Source organism: Podarcis bocagei (assembly GCF_964188305.1).
Source record: "Podarcis bocagei genome assembly, chromosome: 10".
In the NCBI taxonomy this organism is placed as follows: domain Eukaryota; kingdom Metazoa; phylum Chordata; class Lepidosauria; order Squamata; family Lacertidae; genus Podarcis; species Podarcis bocagei.
In genome coordinates, this window is record NC_138135.1 from 45,827,671 (window position 1) to 45,847,707 (window position 20,037).

The window sequence follows — 20,037 nt, forward strand, 5'->3', positions numbered from 1 at the left end:
AACAAATACGTGTGTTTTTTTATAACTACCAGCATTTCTTCAAGTTTTGTTTTTATTTACAGTGTCATCAAATATATGAAGATGACCAGAGGAGAGCTTGGCATAATAGAACCATAACACTTCTATTTTAGCATGTTTTATTTTTCATTCTTTCCTTTCCTGTTTTAGGGATATCAGTTAGATTGCGGTTCTTATTATCTTAGGCCTAGGGCTCTTTCCTATGTTGAAGGAAACACCAAAAGGACAAGTGACTGGTTTCTCTTCAGATCATATAAATCTTTCATACAAAGGTTACAGGACTGCAATTTTTATGGAGGAAGACCCATTAGACTTGGGATATACATCAAACATATTTTCCAAAAGAATCTTAACTGCAGAGATTAGACACATTCCATTCCATTCCATAGACATTGATTCCAAAATACTCCATGTGACACTGTGGATATCTCCTTCAAATGTCAGCAGGAATCTCTCAGCCAACGTCATCCCAAGTCTTTGTTGAGGACTTGTCAGGAGTTCAGCCTACACTCAAGTAGGACCCTGGCAGAGACACATGCCCGACTGGCATGTTCCTACCCTCCTGGTTGATCGTTCGTGAGCTTCAAAAGCTTTCTTTTGCCCGAACATCACAGCGACCGATGCCAACCCGCACACTTAGGGGTCCACAGAGTTTGCACATCATGCGCATGAAAGACCTCAGCAACTCAGCATTTCGGCTAATCTACTTTATTTACATATAAACACACACGGAGCACTGCAACATGGCTCCCTCTCTCTCTGGCATCAGACAGCAAAGAGAAAAAGAACAAAGGACAATAGTCCCACTTCACGGAACACAGTAACACAAACATCCTGTCTCCGTCACTTCCCACTTTGTGGAGTCAAAACATATACCGTCATGTGAAAGACAAAAATCCCATTACTGCAGTCATGCAGCTGGGAATTCTAACAAAATTTGAGCTTCTTTCTGATACGCTAGGTGATGCTTCGAGACCCGTAAATTTGTTTCACAAAGTTTGATAATCTGAAGGCAAGCGTTGTGGTGATAATGTGTCTATATGCAGGACATGCATAATCAACTCATTTGAGAACTGACTAATGAAGTTTGAGAATTGTTCTCTATATTTGGATATGACTTGTTTGTACTTCCCACCTTAATTAAGAATAACATGTTACAGTTCTCAAATTTTCTAGCCCATGTGTAAATATTCTTTTCGGATATATGTTTGAGTATCTCAAGTTTGATGGGTTCTCCACAACAGAGAAACTCTACTCTGAGTGGAATGCTAATTTAAGGGCAAAATAATAAGTAATGGTTAAGAAAAGATGGTGGCTCTGTCTAGTAGTAAAACTGGTGCCTGAAATGCAATAGTGAGGTATGTGCATGTGTATCTCAGTTTGACTCACTTGTAACTATTACTTTCTCTTTAACAATAAGCCAGTTATCAGCAGTCATAACTACTGCAGGTTTCTGGTTAGTTCGTTAGTTTAATTATGTTGATGTCATGTTTTTGCACAAGTATCTTCAATAATACTTGGTGTGTAGCTACATACAGTGGTGCCTCGCAAGACGAAAAGAATCCGTTCTGTGATTCTCTTCGACTAGCGGTTTTTTCGTCTTGCGAAGCAAGCCCATTGGCGGATTAGCACTATTAGCGGCTTATCGGCTTATCGGATCAGCTGATAAGCGGCTTAGCAGCTTAGAAAAAGGGGGGGAAAGGGGAAAAAACCCGCAGAAACTCGCAAGACATTTTCGTCTTGCGAAGCAACCCCATAGGAGATTCGTTTTGCGAAGCACCTCCAAAACGGAAAACTCTTTCGTCTAGCGAGTTTTCCGTCTTGCGAGGCATTCGTCTTGCGGGGCACCACTGTATTTGGTGAATTACATCCACTTGCCTAGTGATTAGGATTCCAAATTATAATTCTTCTGCATCCTTTGTTGCCACAGATTTTCACAGCAACTCACCTTATATTGAATTATGTTGCTTTCAACAGGTATCTCATCATCCTCCAATATCTGCCTTCTATGTAAGCAATCGAAAGGATGGATTTTGCCTTAGTGGTAATATCTTGGCCAAATCCAAATTTTACGGTAAGATCTTGTGTTACTTGTTTTCAGTGTCTACAAAAATGTGCCTATTTTTTAATGATGAAAGTGTGTTAAATAATAAGAATTTGATGAATGCAGTGATAAAAATGAATTGAAATAGCTTTCTCTCCACAAAAAAGAGTGCCATAGTTCTTTTAAATTAATATTAGTCTACAGAATTTTCTGTGAGGACACTATTTAGTCTTGTAAATCTTCTGTACGTTCTCCGGATGTGCTTCTTTGAATCTTAACATTTTATTTTCTTTCAGGAAATTCATTATCTGCCATTCTGGATGGTGAAGGACGACTGCTGTTCCTAAACAGAGGAGAGGAATATGTAATGACCATGCCATATGCACATTGTAAAGGTAAAAATACCAGTTTGGCCAATCCAACCTACTTACTATCCATTCTTGTTACAAGTGCTTTCCCTGCCTTCTGGCAAGCACAGATAGTTTGAGAATGAGACAAAGTCTGGGCCGACTTGTATGGGGGTGTGATTAAGTGAAGAAACTGGAGAAGAAATGACTACTGTTTCTTCGTTTCCTCATAACCATGACTCAGGGAGAAAAATGATTGCTAAAAAATAACTGTTGCTTGTTTTGGCCCGTGAGAAATCATGGACTAGAGTATGACCCAATTTTCACATACAAAAAAATCATTTTTTTTGTGGGAATTTGGTCCTTCCCTAATTTGGAAGACACATTCTGTCTGCAAAAATCCTTCAATAAATATTTAGTTGTGCTGCACAAAGGCCACTTCTTCATTCAGCGGTGTCCTTTATTTCATGTAAGATTGAATAATGGGGTATACATGATAGATGGAACTTAAAATATGCTAAAACCCTCCTACTCAATGCAAAAGTGAGCCCTCTCTGTGAAAGAACAGTCCAGATAGTTTGCATCATTTCTAAAAGAATATTAGGGTTGTGAGTCTCCAAGGGGAGAGAAATTGATAGCTGTAGGTCATACTGAGCTTTGCACAGTGCTGGGACATTTGGAGGGCATTCTCTGTATACCTAAGAACAGGACAATGAAGGACACAGTGCTACATACAGTGAATTATAGCAAACATTGGTCACACTCAGAGCAGACTCATTAAAATCAGCAGAGTTACTCCGTATATGGTGCTGTTGGTTATCACACAGTAGTTATGCATATTTGAACTTATAAACAATTGGAATGTCTGCAGAGAAGATAAAGCAGTAGAATAAATAATATCTTCTAAATAATTACTTCTTCCAGTGAAGATTTTAGTATTTTTGAATTTAACCAGCTGAAGATTTCTGCTGACTTTGTTTGTTGCTTGAGGGCTTATGAGCCTTTGATAGATAGTGGCTTTTTAAAGAAAAGGATTAGCCATGTTGGTGGAATTTTCCTCTTGTTATCCATATTGCCGTCAGTTAATTTTTCTTGGAATGTAACAAAAGGCATGGGCTTTAGTATACCATCTTTAATTATACTGTAGGTAGAAATGGAAGTACAAAATGGAGGTAACTTTGTAACAGAATTAGAATTAAAACGAGTTCTTTCTTAACAGGAATTCTGTATGGCACAATGACTTTAGAGCTTGGAGGAACTGTTAGCATCACATGTGAAAAAACTGGATACAGTGCAGCACTTGAATTCAAGCTAAAGGTTAGTCAAACCTGTTTATAGGCACAAGAGGATTTAGCGTTAGAAAATACAGAGTAGTGCATTCATTCTTTTGGTTCTACAGAGGAAATGAGACCTCTTTTACTGGCCTAGTTTATATTTTAAATGCTGGAAGCAACCTTTGAATATTAGTGGTGATGGTGATAATCATCATAATAAACCCTCTAGTACCTTGCAATTCTTTTCACACTTACCTATTGAACTCAGTGAGACGTATTTCTCAGTAAACAGTACAACCCTAAGCATATTACAGTTTTGGGCAAAAAAATCACTCTCTGTTTTTTTTAAAAAATATGACCCAAAGTTAGCTGTATTTATTAATCAGCAGAATAGTTCATAACATTTATTTAGAAACTATGCAGAAAAACAAGACTTTTATATTAATCCATTCATTTTACCCAGAGATGGGGAACCTGCTGCCTCCCAGATGGTGTTGGACACCAGGGATTATGGGAACCGTAGTCCAACAGCATCCAGAGGCCATAGATTCCCCTAGCACTGATTTAAATAAAAATAAAGTAGTAAATTTAATACTTCTGTAGCTCAGATATAGTGCCATAGTTATTAGTTGCTCTAGTCATGATGTGTTCTATGCACTTCCAGCATAATTTTTCTTTGTGGATAATTTTCTTCAGATATTTCTCAAGGAATGGAAGAAGAGTTCAGTATTTGATTCTACTTAGTTCTGGGGGAATGATGACAGATATTATCTTTGAAATACGTTAGGCTGACATTTCAGAAACCTCTTAGCAGCTTTTAGTAGCCTACCGTATTTTTCGCTCCATTGGACGCACCGGATCATAGGACGCACCGGACCATATTAGGGGGAGAACAGGGAAAATTTTTTTTTCTTGTTCTCCCCCTCTAAAACAAGGTGCGTTCAAGGTACATTCACCAGAGCTTGTGGGGCTGGCGGTGGGGCGAAGCGCTGCTTTCCCCCACCGCCAGCCTCAAAGATCCCTGAAGCCTTTGGAGCGCAGCGTCCCGCTGCCCTGCAGAGGTTTGTGCACAGCAATCCCCAAGCTAGAGCAGCGAGACGGAGCCCTCCCTCTTGCTGTTCTGGCTTGGGAACAGCTTTGCTAGCTTCTGCAGGGCAGCGGGGTGAAGGCACCCCGCTGCCCTGGAGAGGTTTGCGCGCAGCAATCCCCAAGCTAGAGCAGCGAGACGGAGCCCTCCGTCTCGCTGTTCTGGCTTGGGAACAGCCTTGCTAGCTTCTGCAGGACAGCGGGGTGAAGGCACCCCGCTGCCCTGGAGAGGTTTGCGCGCAGCAATCCCCAAGCTAGAGCAGCGAGACGGAGCCCTCCGTCTCGCTGTTCTGGCTTGGGAACAGCCTTGCTAGCTTCTGCAGGACAGTGGGGTGAAGGCACCCCGCTGCCCTGGAGAGGTTTGCGCGCAGCAATCCCCAAGCTAGAGCAGCGAGACGGAGCCCTCCGTCTCGCTGTTCTGGCTTGGGAACAGCCTTGCTAGCTTCTGCAGGACAGTGGGGTGAAGGCACCCCGCTGCCCTGCAGAGGTTTGCGCGCAGCAATCCCCAAGCTAGAGCAGCGAGACGGAGCCCTCCGTCTCACTGTTCTGGCTTGGGAACAGCTTTGCTAGCTTCTGCAGGACAGTGAGGTGAAGGCACCCCGCTGCCCTGGAGAGGTTTGCGTTCAGCCGTTCCCAAGCTAGAGCAGCGAGACGGAGCCCTCCATCTCACTGTTCTGGCTTGGGAACAGCTTTGCTAGCTTCTGCAGGACAGCGAGGTAAAGGCACCCCGCTGCCCTGGAGAGGTTTGCGCGCAGCTGTTCCCAAGCTAGAGCAGCGAGACAGAGCCCTCCGTCTCACTGTTCTGGCTTGGGAACAGCTTTGCTAGCTTCTGCAGGACAGCGAGGTGAAGGCACCCCGCTGCCCTGGAGAGGTTTGTGCGCAGCAATCCCCAAGCTAGAGCAGCGAGACGGAGCCCTCCGTCTCGCTGTTCTGGCTTGGGAACAGCCTTGCTAGCTTCTGCAGGACAGCGGAGTGAAGGCACCCCGCTGACCTTGAGAGGTTTGTGCACAGCAATCCCCAAGCTAGAGCAGCGAGACGGAGCCCTCCGTCTCGCTGTTCTGGCTTGGGAACAGCCTTGCTAGCTTCTGCAGGACAGCGGAGTGAAGGCACCCCGCTGCCCTGCAGAGGTTTGCGCGCAGCAATCCCCAAGCTAGAGCAGCGAGACGGAGCCCTCCGTCCCGCTGTTCTGGCTTGGGAACAGCTTTGCTAGCTTCTGCAGGACAGCGAGGTGAAGGCACCCCGCTGCCCTTGAGAGGTTTGCGCGCAGCAATCCCCAAGCTAGAGCAGCGAGACGGAGCCCTCCGTCTCGCTGTTCTGGCTTGGGAACAGCTTTGCTAGCTTCTGCAGGACAGCGAGGTGAAGGCACCCCGCTGTCCTGGAGAGGTTTGCGCGCAGCCGTCCCCAAGCTAGAGCAGCGAGACGGAGCGCTCCGCAGTGCTCCGTCTTCCTGTTCTGGCTTTTGGCTTAGCGGCGCAGCCTGCATTCGCTCTATAGGACGCACACACATTTCCCCTTAATTTTTGGAGGGGAAAATGTGCGTCCTATAGAACGAAAAATACGGTAATTTGCTTGTCACACAAAACCCTACTTTAAATAAACAGTACATTGATGTGAATGAGCAGCATGCTGGTGCACACTGCTCAGAAGTTCCCAAAGAACTTCTCTCCTACTGCTGTCATTTTCTGCAGACCAAAGATGCCAGAATCTGGCTTGTTGTGTCCTCTGAACATGAGCTTTTGGTTTCCCACCAAACAAACCACAAGCAGTAGAACAAATACTGGTTTCCGCCACGTGCCTGGGTTCAGAAGACGTGGCAAGCCTCCCTTTGGCTTACTTCATCTTCAGCACAATAGGTGTAAGGAAGGAGCACTATGGGAACTTTTACGTTAAACCCATCATTTGTTTTAAAATATTGGCATAATGCAATGTGTTAACTGAGACATTATCTTATAAAGTTCTACACAGCATTATCAAGCATCTAATCTTTTTTCTTTAATAGCCATTTTTGGGCAGCAATGACAGTGTTAATCAGATAATGGGGAAAATTAAACTTGGAAAAGAAGTGCTAGCTACTCTGGAAGGCCACTGGGTGAGTAGCATGTTTATTTTCAATTGTTGGGTAGCCCTTTAAAATTTCTCTTACATTCATTGAATTATTGGTACATAATTCTGTTAAGAATGACACATTCCCCCCCATCCCCCTTTGATTACCCTAATTGCCATTCACATCAAATATTTATTGTACCTTTTCAGAGGCCTTTCAAAAATTTGAACTTTCACTTCCGATTCTTTGTTTTCTAGATTCCATTGGTAGCAAAAAGTTTTGCAGAAGTACTGCATCTGAGGTCAAAACCTGACTGAAAGTAAATCAGGTTCCCTTAAATCAAGTTCCTCTTGCTGAAATAAGAGATCTATTTTCAGATTTGACTTTAAATTGTCCCCAACCACGTATGCCAAACTGGCAAAACAAACCTCATGGTTGCAAAAAGTGACTTTCTGAAGGAAGTCTTTGTTCTTATTGACTTTGTAAGATTGTTTACTCTTTGACTACAAAGTAATCTAATATGTTAAACATTACAGGACAGTGAAGTTATTATTAGGGACAAAAAGACAGATGTTTCAGAGACATTCTGGAATCCAACACCCGAGATCAGACAGCGCAGATTAAGAAGATACACAGTGAAGTTTGAGGAGCAAGGTGACTTTGAGTCAGAGAAGTAAGTTCATATTAAACCTGTTTTCTTATAGATTAATACATAGCAAGCATCATGCAGCTAATGGCTGGAAGCAGGAAGGGTGGAGGGTGAAAAACATAGTGCAGCAAAAAATACAGGAACTTGAGTTGGAGTAAATTGGAGAAATAATTTCTAAAATAGGTAACAAATTGAAATCAAGCTTATGTGGTAATTGTAAGTTTTGTTCAGATGATACAGCAGAAATAAACTTGCAATGAATATATTTGGACCAGTGTCTGATTCTTAACAGTTGTATTACTTGTATGTGCTAGACTTTGGCAACATGTGACCCGAGCTATAAATAACAAAGACCAATCGGAAGCAACTCAGGAGAAATGTATTCTTGAAGAAGCACAGAGAAAGGCTGCCAAAGAAAGGAAACTTGCAGATGAAGAGTGGGTATGCAAACTGTTTGAGCCAGATCCACTCACAGGGGAATGGAACTACAGATTTGCAGAGTAAGTTTTGGTTTGCTTTCCCTTTCTACTTGGGATACTAGCAAACAATTTTGAAACAGCTTGTCACATACTACATAGTTGGCTATAGTATGTAGTCTGACTGGTAATATGATCCTTCTTGCAGATATATCAGATAATGTTTTTCTTTAGATGAAGAGACCCTCCAGATCAGACAAGATGCATATTCCATTCTTGATCTTCATGAAATGCTAGTACCTTGCATTTTGAAAAGAAACAGGATGATTTTTTCCCTCTTTTTGAGTAGACTTACTTAACTTGCACTGTGTCCATTCTCTGTTGCCCACAGCACAAGACCTTGGGATCCACTGAATGATATGATACAGTTTGAAAAAGATTGTGCTATCCAAACAAAAGTCAGACATCGGACACCAATGGTAAGCTCTTGTATGATATTACATGGGCAAGTAAAAAACAGCAGATTATCCTTTAGAATGCAGAGTCCAATATTTGTCTCATGGCCAGTTGCCTTGGAGAGATTAAAACTGTAATGAAATCCTTCCTTCTTACCTGAGGATAAGCAAGGAAAGTTCACTGTTAGCAGAACTGAAGAAGCTAAATGGCAGTCAGCATAACTCCTTCCCATCCTTACCTTGCATTTCAAACATGAAAGCTGGTTGTTGATTTCTCCTCCTTCTCCCTGGGTTTAATGGTATTGCAAGGCCAAAAGGAAAGGCCCCATTACTTGAAACAGTATTATTTCACTTCCTTCACATTCTTTTATAAATCCTTGTATCTCTCAAAAATATCCATAGAATCTCCAACACCAAGCCCCAGAGGTTTTGGTCTCAAAGAGCAGCCCTTAAGAACAGATTAACAGTACCCAGATCACTAAACCTGTGAAACAGAGGCTCTCTTTCGTTCATATACCTCAAACAGTCTCATATAACATGGTCAGATGTTTCTTCCACCCCACAAAGTTCACAACAACCAGAGTCAATCCCTCCAGCCTTACAGAGACCACTCTAAAGAGCACAATGCCTCGTCAAAATTATGAACAGACTGAACCTTTTTCTAATATCAAAGCAGGTTGTCACAGCAAGTGTTTTATCTGTCTTGTTACTGAGCAGATAAGTCTTATGAATTGCAGGTTAGTGTTGCAAAAATAAAGAGGTCTGCAAAATCGAAGAAAGGGGAGAGTGGCTTCTCATCGCCAGAACCTGATAATCAGGACTCCTCTGGTAGTGAAGGTAAGTTCACACTATCCATTTTTCTTTTCGGATAGAATGCAGTAGTAGTTACATGCCTTTACTTCATTCTCCTTTAGACTAAAGAGGTTGTGTTGTAAAACGGTGCATTTATTTTAGGATTGGGAACAGTATTTTTGTCCTGAGTTATGAAAGGCAGAAAAAGAGAAAAGTTGCGTGATTTTGTTTGGTGAACTAAAAGCATTTACCGCCTTTAAAGATTTCCATTCTTTAACCTATCTTGCATTATTTGAATTACTTCTGAAGGGCAACACAAACACAGTGCAAGAATCCGAAAGAAGACGCTAGACCTTGGTGAACTGCAAAGTGCCATTGAATCTATAAGAGAGACGCAAGAGGACATTAGAAGGTGTGTATTTTTGAAAGTTTTTCTGTCTGTTTTTACCGCAAGTGCTTTGTTCAAAATAAAAAACGCCACTTATATATATGTGAATCAACTGCTAAATAAATACATTATATCAAATCATCCTCGTGGGTCATCAGTTCTCAAAGGTGTAAATCAGACTTCTTTAGTGAGGCATGACCGGTTTCTTAAATGAACGCAATATAATCTCCGAACTTTCTTTAACCAGTTTCTTTGTACTTGTGGGGTGGACCAGGAATGGACCAGGAATTCACTAGTTTTATTGTGTCTCTACCCGTGTTTTGTTCAGTAGTAGGAAAATTCCATGTTTGTTTCATGGAGTACTTGTCTCAGGTGCCTCAGTGCATCCTTTAGATCTGCACAATATTCATCCTCTGTTTTGTTTCTTGTGTTTGTCTTGGCCAAAACAAGACAACATTCGATCATAAGATCTCTTACGTTCTTAAGAATAGTTATCAGGCATTTTTGTCTATGGCATGAGAGTTAATATCTAGGTCTAATCTTCCACATTGAAGAAGTGGATTACCAGAAATTTCTATATTATTATTATTATGGTAGATTAACTAAAACTTTAGTTGATAGATCTCCTACTGAAACACATTAAAGATTCACAGACCAAAAATGTGACACTGTTTTAGCTTTCTAAATAAGGAGTCGACCTAATGTGTGTTTCTTGCCAAATCCCTTTGAAATTAATGGCAACTGTATAGGAGCATTTCTTAGAGCATCAGTCATTTTGTTCAGTTTTTACCATCCCTAAAACAGTTGTCTTTTGCTTTAATCATGCCCCAAATAGCCAAATATATGCTTTTGCAAAAGTTACTTTGGAGCAGAAATTTCCAAATATTTCACTGTTGGAGCTTGTAGAAGTTGGGCCCACATATTTGTGCCAGCTCTAAAGTGAACCCCACCCCCTTTGGTCCCCCATTTTTAGATCTTGGGGTTTCATCCCAAGGCTCTAATTGTGGCCTCTGATGCTGGTGAAAATCAGTACTGTAGTAATTTCTAAAATAGCTGGAACAAATCCTGATCTAATTGCCATGTATTTAGTATGTGATATTTTAATAACTTCTGTGGTGGTGATTTCAGAATTAGCAACCTTTTGAATTCACCTCTTTTGTTCATACATTTTTGCAGAGACATCACAGCTCTAAGAACCAGAATGACTTCAAGCTCACAGACTCCAGATAATAACTTCTTTAACTTCAAGCACTATGTCTTCATTTTACTGATGATTCTCCTGCAGCTTGCAATCAATTACTGGTTTAAATAGAATGACTGGACAGATGAATATATGAAGTGGAAATATCATGTTCTTCGTGGGACCATATTTTCATCTTGGTTTGGCGTCAAATAAGGCAATATTATCTAAAACACAGGGACACAGAAGATTTAAGTCTTGGCCTTAAAAGGCTGTGCTCACATGGAGCAATGTCCGTTATATTCCGTCCTATCCAGATGACATGGACAATGCTTACATACCAGTACCTTTCTCTTTGCATCTTTAAAACGCTGGATAACTGCCTTGCATATTCTAAAGTGTTGTAGACTGCTCTGATAAACACCAGTACAGAATATAGCAGTCTGGGAATTCAAAAACACATATCTTTCTTCACTGTAATCATATAATCTCCAGTGGTCATATTTACAAAACAAGTGAATTCTAACCTAAAACGTCTTCAGAGTTTAGTGGGAATTATGGTCTTCATACATTCATTAGGAAAATTATATCCAGTGATACTCATTTGGAAACTTAATAGTGGTAAAAAGATTAAACTACTCAGTTGTTCATTGCCATTAAAAGATGTTTACGCAATTAGTCCAACATTTCATTAATCGCACATTTCTGTGATTGTTACTTATCTGCAGTTTTCCTTAGTTTATGAAAATGGAATTCCATTGATCACATTAGTGAATTTTGGAGAAATACCATTACAACAGTCCAAAGAGAGAGCTTTGTGTGCTCAGCAACATTCAATTCAATTCTTCCAAAACAGCATCGTTTGTTGGCAAATTGCAAGGTGCTGTATTATACAGTGAACAGTTTCAGAAACTCATTATGTTGAGGTGCAGACAGTGGAAGCCGTGGTTACTGTTGGGGTGGAAAAACTGTTCTGTTTGATACCAGAAAAGACTTTCTAGGGTAATGAAGCATCAGCATGGTTTTCAAAACATACATTGGGTTTAATGGCGCCATTTGAGCCATCTGAATGTAATTGTGTCTGAACAGTTATGCTATAATATACAGTCTTGGGTAGCAACCTCAGCGTTTCAAGAATAAATCCCAGAAGCCAGGTAATTCCCACACAGTGCTGTTTATTAACATTCGCTTTGAGGGGGCCTAGATCCTAGCACTCATTGTAAATGAAAAAAACCCAGTCTTCAAATCTTACTGGATGCATTCAAATTTCCAAAAGACAAATCTGTTCAAAACCAATTTTTAGTCCTGCTATTCTGCTAGTTTACATGACATATATAGTACGAATTTAAGATTCAAGGCAACATGCGGAAAAGTAGGATGTCCCAATTTTCAGTGATCTTATTTTACAGCAAATATAAATTCTTTCAGTAAGACATGTGTATGTGGCACGCTGTCGATCGATTTAGCAGTCAAATGTTATATAAGAAGCTGTCAATTTACTACTTTTGTTATGTAGTCTAAAACAACTTAAGCAGAGGAAGATATCCTGGATTCAGCTCATTCTGGTTTAATATTTGCATATGTCCAGCCCAAGATGGACAACCTGTGGCCCTCCAGATGTTGTTGAACTCTTAACTCCCATCATTACTGACTGTAAAAGTGAAGAGTTAAGAGTCCAGCAATATTTGGACAGGCTTCCCATCCTGGTCTTGCCTGTCTTTCTTTCCCTTTTGTTCTGCCTTGTGGACTTTTTGCCAAATCCAAATTTTAAAATTCATCTTTAAATACGCATCAAATAGTGCACACTTAACACACAATTCCATAACAGTGTATTAACAGGTTTCTAGTGCTGCAAATCAAAAGTTAAGATTTAATGTGGTTGTAGCAGGCAGTTCAGTCTGCCTAGCTGGATGCTTTACAGATTGCCTGGGATGCTGTCATAGTTACAAATACAAATTGGTAAAAGATCTCCGGTGACAGTAGCACCACCAAATATTTATGCTGAGGTTGATATATATGTATTAGTGAGCATTTGGGACAACTAGCTGTTCATACACTGCAATACCCAGTGGTCAAAACTGTTAAGTTAACTTGCTTTCACTGGACTTTCGCCCCGTCTGCTTAATGTGCATACCTAATATATTCTATTTCTGCCTGCTCGCACATGTCTGTCCGTGCATTTTTTTGGTAGAGCTGGAAAACGTATTCAATTGCTTTATTCTTTGGGGCATTTCTTTATTTATTTGCTTTTAAGAAAACTTTCTGTGGCAAAGTTAAATCACAAGAGTCCTGTCTTCTCCTGTCTCAAATATAAAAAGCACAGCTCTTAAAATTTAAATTCCTGCTTTGCTCCTTTACAGAATTCCTTGTGTGAGCAAAACAAAGGAATTTATTGCCTGATTCATTTTTTTTATACTATGTGGTTGATTATAGGCCTAGTTTGTTCATATATAATATTTAGCTTTGTGTATACGACCTTAAATTCCTTCAGACCAACTGTTTTCTGGACATAGTTCTAAAAACCCTGATTGTACAGTTTGTAGAACTCTGAAGGCAATGACGTCCCTGTTAATTTTTAGTATTTAAAGCAGAGCACTTGATTTCTCACTCAGTTGTGTATATTTTATGTACAGAAGTAGAAAATATTCAGAATTGCTTGTTACTGCCATATTTATGGCTGTTTGTTTAAAAGAAATGCACTATAAGCCTTTAATATGCCATGTAACCATTAACATACCTAAAAAGAAACTAAATGTGTTGGGTGTAAAGTAGTAAATAGAGTTCTGGCAATACACAAAAACTTGTAACTCACGTGTTAGGTTAGTTTTTAACTATTAAGCATCCCTTATAGGAGTACAGCATGCTTCCTTTTCATGAAAAGTTCATTCTAACAGCTAATCTGTATGTATCAAAGGATGTTACAGTTCACTGCCCTCCTGTGCCTTTGGGGAAAAACTTCTTGCCAATTCAATGTTAATGAAATGGAATGAGAGTTAAATACATTCATCTCATCTACCACGATGGTAGTTACTTGCTTTAACAACTCTTTCTTCATGGTTTTTATCCTGTTGTAAATAGAATACTTAACTGCTAAACTCTTGTGACTGCTATGTTTCTACTGTATCCTCAATTTTGGGGCATCTTTTGAGAGCAGGCCATCAGAAACTTGAGTATTGTAATAGTGCCTTGATGGAATTCACACAGAGATGAGGTGTGTTTATGATAACAATGTTGTCAAGGTTGTGCCATATCTATTCATTAAACTTGGAAGTTGCTATATTTCCAATATTAACTTTCAGACAAACAATTTGAAAAAGATATGGTACATTTATTGAAGAACACATCAGATATTTTTTTCTTAGAATAATTAGTAATGACTAGGATCCAACAAGATCTCCAGATTTTGGAGTGTTGTCTTCTTATACAATGAAGCTGCAATGCTTTGTTTGTGATACTACAAAAATAGCCATAATAAAAATCATAACGTCACAGACAGATTATTTTGGCTTCACTTTGGTTTTCATGGGTCAAAATATTCTGAGGAAATAAACTTTTGTGAACAAAAGTGTGTGTGGGATGTGAGGAGGAAAATTACTAAGAATTGAAAGAAAACTAGGTCTCCAATTCTTGATGGAGCTTGTGGAAAAGAACACTTCTAATCAAATAGCTTCCTTGTGTGAACCAAAAAACACTTTTAGTGGATTTAAACTTTGGCTCAAATCTGGAAAGCACTTTTAAATATAAAGCATTCTGCTATTCTTGAGCTCTTGTTCACATTCTTTAGTTTTTGAGCTTCACACAGTTCCCACCACATTTTTTTTTTACTTTAACACATTGCTTGGATTTTTATACTGTTACACTTTTTAAACTGAAAATGGGCTGTTTTACTAAAGCTGTACAGACCAGCGGTTAATCCAGTGCATACAATATATGTAAGGAAAAGTAAGAAGTTATGTCAGACAATGTGAATGTTAATGCACATATTTTATATATAGAGAGAGAAGAAAACCCTATTCATGAAAGTTTTTTGTTTCTACATATCATGTAAAGTAGCATTATTATTGCACTGTTTTCTTTTTTTAAAAAAATCATGCTGCATGCAGTGTGATAAGAGAAGCAAGTAATTCCTTTAAAAGAAGTGGAAATTGTGTGTTGCATGCTTAAATGTACAGCTGAGTTCCAACTTGTTCAAAAGGCCATTTGTAAATTTAAAGCTCTACCATTGGTCAATAGTTTTGTACACTTGAAGAAATAAAATAAAGAGCTGTGATCAAGAACAGTACACTTGAGTTGTTTTGTATGGCTGAAACCAGCACCTAAAAGTCGTTGCTACTCTTGAGAAGACTCATTTATAATTCAAAGTTAAAATATTGAGTTAAAAAAAAAAACCTCCTACTACACATTGATATAAAAACTGAAAAGCTACAGTGAAATATTCCTCTTCATTAGACCTCTCCTCCTTGTGCACCCCTACATGAATTAGTCACTAAGCCACGCTTTAGTTTAGGGTTGATAATTGGTGAAAATGGGCTTCTCCTGCCTTTAAGAGCTGTGTGCCAGGCAGAAATTCAACAGATTAAGCCTTTTTCTGATATGGAAGCACAATTATCGGTCAAGCTTCAGCCAGGTACTCTCTCATTGTACGTTGTGCCATGCCTTCCTTCTGGGCAGCCATGTTGCATCGAGCCATGCCATTTTGTGACTGGAGCCCACAGCAGTCTCAAAACTTGAAATGTCCCCACTAGCCCCCAGAAGCTGGCCCATACCTGTCCCAAAGCAAATGGCTCCCCCATTTCAAATAAGACCATTCTGGCATTTTTCAGCAGAACCATTTCAAAGCCTCCGAACGTGGATGCAATAGGTACCTCGAGGGGTCGAGGGGAAAGCCCAGCATTAGAAGTTCCAGTTCTTCAGTGCAGTGCTTGGAGATAATGGCGCCATCTTGCCCACCTCCTCAGCGGCCCCTGGGACAGAAGTTAACTGGGCTGGAAGACGACAGCGTGGAAGCTCAAGAGCCTGGTTTGTTGTAAAAAGGTTGAAGAATAGGCAATTTGGAAATGTAGTACTCCGACCTGGCTGCTGCTGCTTTTTTTTTAAGTAATTATTTTTATTTAGTTTTTATAACAGCAGTACATTAAATAATAATAACCAACCTTTGTAACAAATTGGATCGCTGAGGAACCAAGAAAAGTCATGCTATTATACAAGAAAGTAAATCATTACTAACATTGCAAACATCCCTTTGCTTGCTGTTATATGATGAAAAACTCATAATACTAATCATTTTTTTAAGTAAGTAAAATTTAATACAGCCTCCGAAAACAAACCCATAAGCATTCACTTATAGCGTCATTTTACATAATATTAAAACAATAACGGTCAGAGAAACATATACAGTGCTTTTTTCTGGGGGGATGCAGAGGGGTGCACACCCCTAAACCTTTTTTGACTCTTAACAGGACAAGAAACTTTTTTAAAAAAATTCGTTTCTTCGCTAGCACGGTGAATCGTCACTTCCATTGCTACCCCTGATGACGGCCTCATTCCCTGTCACGGTGTTTCCTGAGTCTCAGGCGGAAGCGAGCGTTTAATGTGTGAAGCAGTGTGGTATATGGATGTGTAGTGTTTTACTGATGAAAGTTTGGCCTCATTGAGGGGCAGTATTTCAATATGAGTAATGCATGTTCTTTGTACTTTTGTCCATTTACTGTATTTATTTCCCCTGATTTGAACTATAAAATGGTGGCTTTCTTGAGTCAAAATGAAAGTACCCCTAAATATATTGTTTTTTTATTTTTAGAAAAAAGCACTGCATATATAGTACTAAGAAATAACAACAACAAAATCATCAATAATATTTACAATAAATCACCAGTGCTCCCACCATTTTTCAACGCAAGTGCTGCAGTGCTGCTATCCAACCAGCAGGCTTTCAAAGCAAAGGCCTGGGGTGCAAATCCTGAAGAGACTCCACATTGTCAGGACGGGAGTCTTGTCATCACCAGGCTTTTAAAGGTTTATATACCTTTAAAAGGTTTATATAAAGGTTTATATACAGGAATCTTGCAAAAGGGTGTGGGGTAAAGTTCCATGTTTGCCTTTCTTTCCATCCCTACCCCTCATTGTGGAGGGCAGGTGGCATTAATTTAATTTGTTGCAATTGAAAGGATCCTTGAACCCTGCCTGGTATTTTGGAGGGTGGCAACATGAGAACGGGCCTTTTGAGTGGTGGCTCCCCATCTGTGGAATGCTCCTCGCAGAGAGAATCGCCTGGCTCCATTACATGTCTTTAGGCGCCAGGAAAACACATTCCTCTTTACCCAGACCTTCAGCCATTAAATAATCTATGGTCTATTTAAGGGGACGTCGACGACTGTTATGATTATTTTATTATTATGCTCTTTATTATTATGCTATTATGTTCCTTAAAAGATGTTTCTAATGTTGTCTACTGCCCTGGGAGCTTTTGATAAAGGGTGGTATATAAATCTAAAAAACAACAACAACAAGGTAGGTTAGGCTGAGAGGCAGTTACTGGCCCAGGGTCACCCAGTGAGTTTCATTGGGATTTGAACCCTAGTTTCTCAGGTCTTGGTCCAACTGATGGAAATGTGCCCACTGAGCAAAACCTTATCTAGCCTGCTCTTTCTGGGAGAGATTTGCCCCCCTCAAAATCAGTCTTAGGCTTTTCGAATCTGGACTGCAGAAACCAATGAAACACACAAAGAACAATAACATCGAAATAGTACTATGAGGTGTGAAACGACAGGAAAATGTTAATGACTGTGTAAAAGAAAAGAAAAGTACGGCTTATCCATTTTAGAGTGTTTGTCAGTAGAGGAGAGCTTTTTGCAAGTCACAGGAAATTAATTGTTCAGGCCTTCCTAGGCTTCTTAGTGGCTGGGGCAACTCAGATGGTAGGGGTACAAATAATAAATTATTATTATTATTAGGGCAATGTTTACTATGGAACTACCTCAGGATTTTGCCAGCTTCTACTGCCTGCTGCTAAGAGAAGTGTTTGGGTTGGTTTGATGAAGTGGCCTGCTCTTCAGCTGCACTCTGTTACTTGCTTTGGGTTGGTATTTTGTGCTCTTGAGCAAAGTGCTTGTGCTTTCCAGAGCACTGAAAATGCTACAGAAAATGGTCAGAATGATAGATATGACTCAGGGCTGTAAGGAGAAAGTATGAAAATCGCAAGGTATGCATGAGAGTTGCGCAGCAGCATTTAGTGAGATACACAATGCCTCTAATTAGTGTTCAAGCACATACTGTATTCTGTAGTGAGACACTGTTGTGTTAACAGAAAACAAAACAAAACTAGGAGAGTTAAATCTGCTAGGAAAATAGTATGTGCATACACAGATAATCAGAAGTTCTCCTTTACTGCTCTGTCCTTAGCAGATTTACAACATGATCCTATGTACTCAGTGCTAAAAGACCTGAAAATGGCCATGTCTGGAAGGCTTACCAAGCTATATCAAAGTATGAATATTTAGCAGGAATGGATGAGAATGAACCATTTGTACATGCATCCTTATACAGCAGTAGTAACAAAAGATGCCAGTTCCAAACTCACAGCAGCCACTCCCCAGAAAAATAGCTGGAATGGAAACATCCATGCATATGCACTTAAAGTAAGATAATTGTAAAAGCAATATCCAGAGCAATTCCCACAAGGAAGCTCTGTTTTGCCAGTAGGGGGTATCTTTGAGTTGCTGTTACATTGCTGTCTGTCTTGCTATGCAAAGCAGTGCCGGTTACCAAATGCTGGCAACTGCTGATATGCCGCTAAACATTTGAAAAACATCTAGAGGGTGCAGAAAAGGAACACTTAGTGAGCTTTGCCTCAAAGTCAGCGGTGCTCTTGGAAGATAATCAACAGATCTGGACACATTTTATAAATACTGTACCTTTTTTATTTAGCTTATGTATTTCCCTCATCCGAGCTGCGCGCAAGCAGGCAAAGACTACGCCTGCGTGTAACCTGCTACTGCTTCTCCCTCTTCAGTTCTCGCCTGGTCCTAGGAGACAGTGGAGCAGTGAAGTTGGGGGCAGCAGCAGGAGGAGGAGGAGGAGGGGTGGAAGCCTTTACACCAGCCTGACCTATCTTCCCCTACTTCTGCGCCCATTCTTCACTCTCCAGTCCTGCAGCTTCTCCTGCCTCTGGCTCTTGTCTCCTGGCTGTCACAGGCTCCCCCACATCACTGATCCCTTCTTCCAAGTCAGGATCCAACCTCCCTTCTCCCAGTTCCCACTCCTCAGTATCCAGCCAGTCTCTGACAGGCATTAAAGGGGGGGAAACCCCTATCACGCCTGCAGTACCTATCTGCTAATTAATGGCAGGCATCAGTGCCCCTTTTGTTCAGGAGAGGGGACATTATTTATTTCCTTTTTGAAGGCATGTTATTTGATGAAATATGCTAAATTGATTTGGATTTCCCCATCTAGTGTGTGTGTGTGTGGCCTATGGAGTTGAGCAATGAAGATTCAGCAGTAGTTTATTATTTATTCATTTAAAATTGTATACTGCTATGCCATTAAAATATATATATCAAAGTGGTTCACAGCAATAAAAAATGTAAAACTATACAATAAAAAACTAAATTTAAAATTTAGCAGTATTTATGCCCTGCCTTCTAACCAAAGTTTTTTGAGGCAGCTTACCATATATTTAATACACAATAAAACAGACAACTGTACAGTAGTCACCACAGCAGGGCAAAGGTGTATGCAGTGCTTTTTTTCTTAAAAAATATGTTTAGGGGTACTCTCATTTTTCTACTCATATTGAAATACTGCCCCTCAGTGAGGTCAAACCTAGGTTCACAAAATTTTTAAGGGTATGCGTACCCGTGTCCCCCCCCCTAGAAAAAAGCACTGGGTGTATGTAAGTTCCTCTTCCCGTTGTTTGCCAGTGTCCCAGCAAATGCCATCCTGCAGCTGAATCGCCTGGCTTTTGAAGCAAATAGGTGTTAACCCCACATAGGCCATGCCTTCTTCACTGGCTGGGTTAGCAAATGTGTTACATCCCTTCCTCCCAGTTATCAGATCTAAGAAGGGAAGCCTCTCATTAAATTCTGCTGCCCCTCTGTTTTCTTTATTACTCTCAGGAGAAGAGCAGCCTTTCGAAAATTTTCATTCTACTTACCAAGCAGCCTCTTTGCCTGCCCATCTGAGCTGTCACTTATCCTTCTTCTCTACATAAGCAGAGCAAATTCATTAGGATGCACAGAGTCTGCCTTTCATATAGCATCCTATTTGTTTCTTCACCTTCACTGGAATTAAGCAGCTCTTGAAATCTAGGCAATTCAGAACAAGCTGTAACGAGGATATCTGGCACA

The 20,037-nt window shown here is 40.3% G+C and overlaps 1 protein-coding gene and 1 long non-coding RNA gene across 12 annotated transcripts in view; one reads left to right on the top strand and one right to left on the bottom strand.

Annotated features, from left to right (window-relative positions):
- Positions 1 to 14,975, top strand: part of OSBPL8 (oxysterol binding protein like 8) — a 73,016-nt gene extending 58,041 nt beyond the window's left edge. For all 11 annotated transcript variants that reach the window (XM_081211219.1, XM_081211223.1, XM_081211222.1 and 8 more), the window contains 10 exons: positions 1,996 to 2,092; positions 2,359 to 2,457; positions 3,629 to 3,726; positions 6,769 to 6,858; positions 7,350 to 7,486; positions 7,777 to 7,962; positions 8,270 to 8,357; positions 9,071 to 9,170; positions 9,435 to 9,537; positions 10,690 to 14,975. In XM_081211219.1, the coding sequence (XP_081067345.1) occupies positions 1,996 to 2,092; positions 2,359 to 2,457; positions 3,629 to 3,726; positions 6,769 to 6,858; positions 7,350 to 7,486; positions 7,777 to 7,962; positions 8,270 to 8,357; positions 9,071 to 9,170; positions 9,435 to 9,537; positions 10,690 to 10,825 (1,134 nt within the window). In that variant the 3' untranslated portion in view covers positions 10,826 to 14,975. The remainder of the gene's footprint in view (positions 1 to 1,995; positions 2,093 to 2,358; positions 2,458 to 3,628; positions 3,727 to 6,768; positions 6,859 to 7,349; positions 7,487 to 7,776; positions 7,963 to 8,269; positions 8,358 to 9,070; positions 9,171 to 9,434; positions 9,538 to 10,689) is intronic.
- Positions 12,867 to 20,037, bottom strand: LOC308596357. The gene is made up of 2 exons (XR_014012487.1): positions 19,845 to 20,037; positions 12,867 to 15,709 (listed from the first exon to the last, which is right to left on the bottom strand). It is a non-coding gene; the product is annotated as an uncharacterized lncRNA (long non-coding RNA).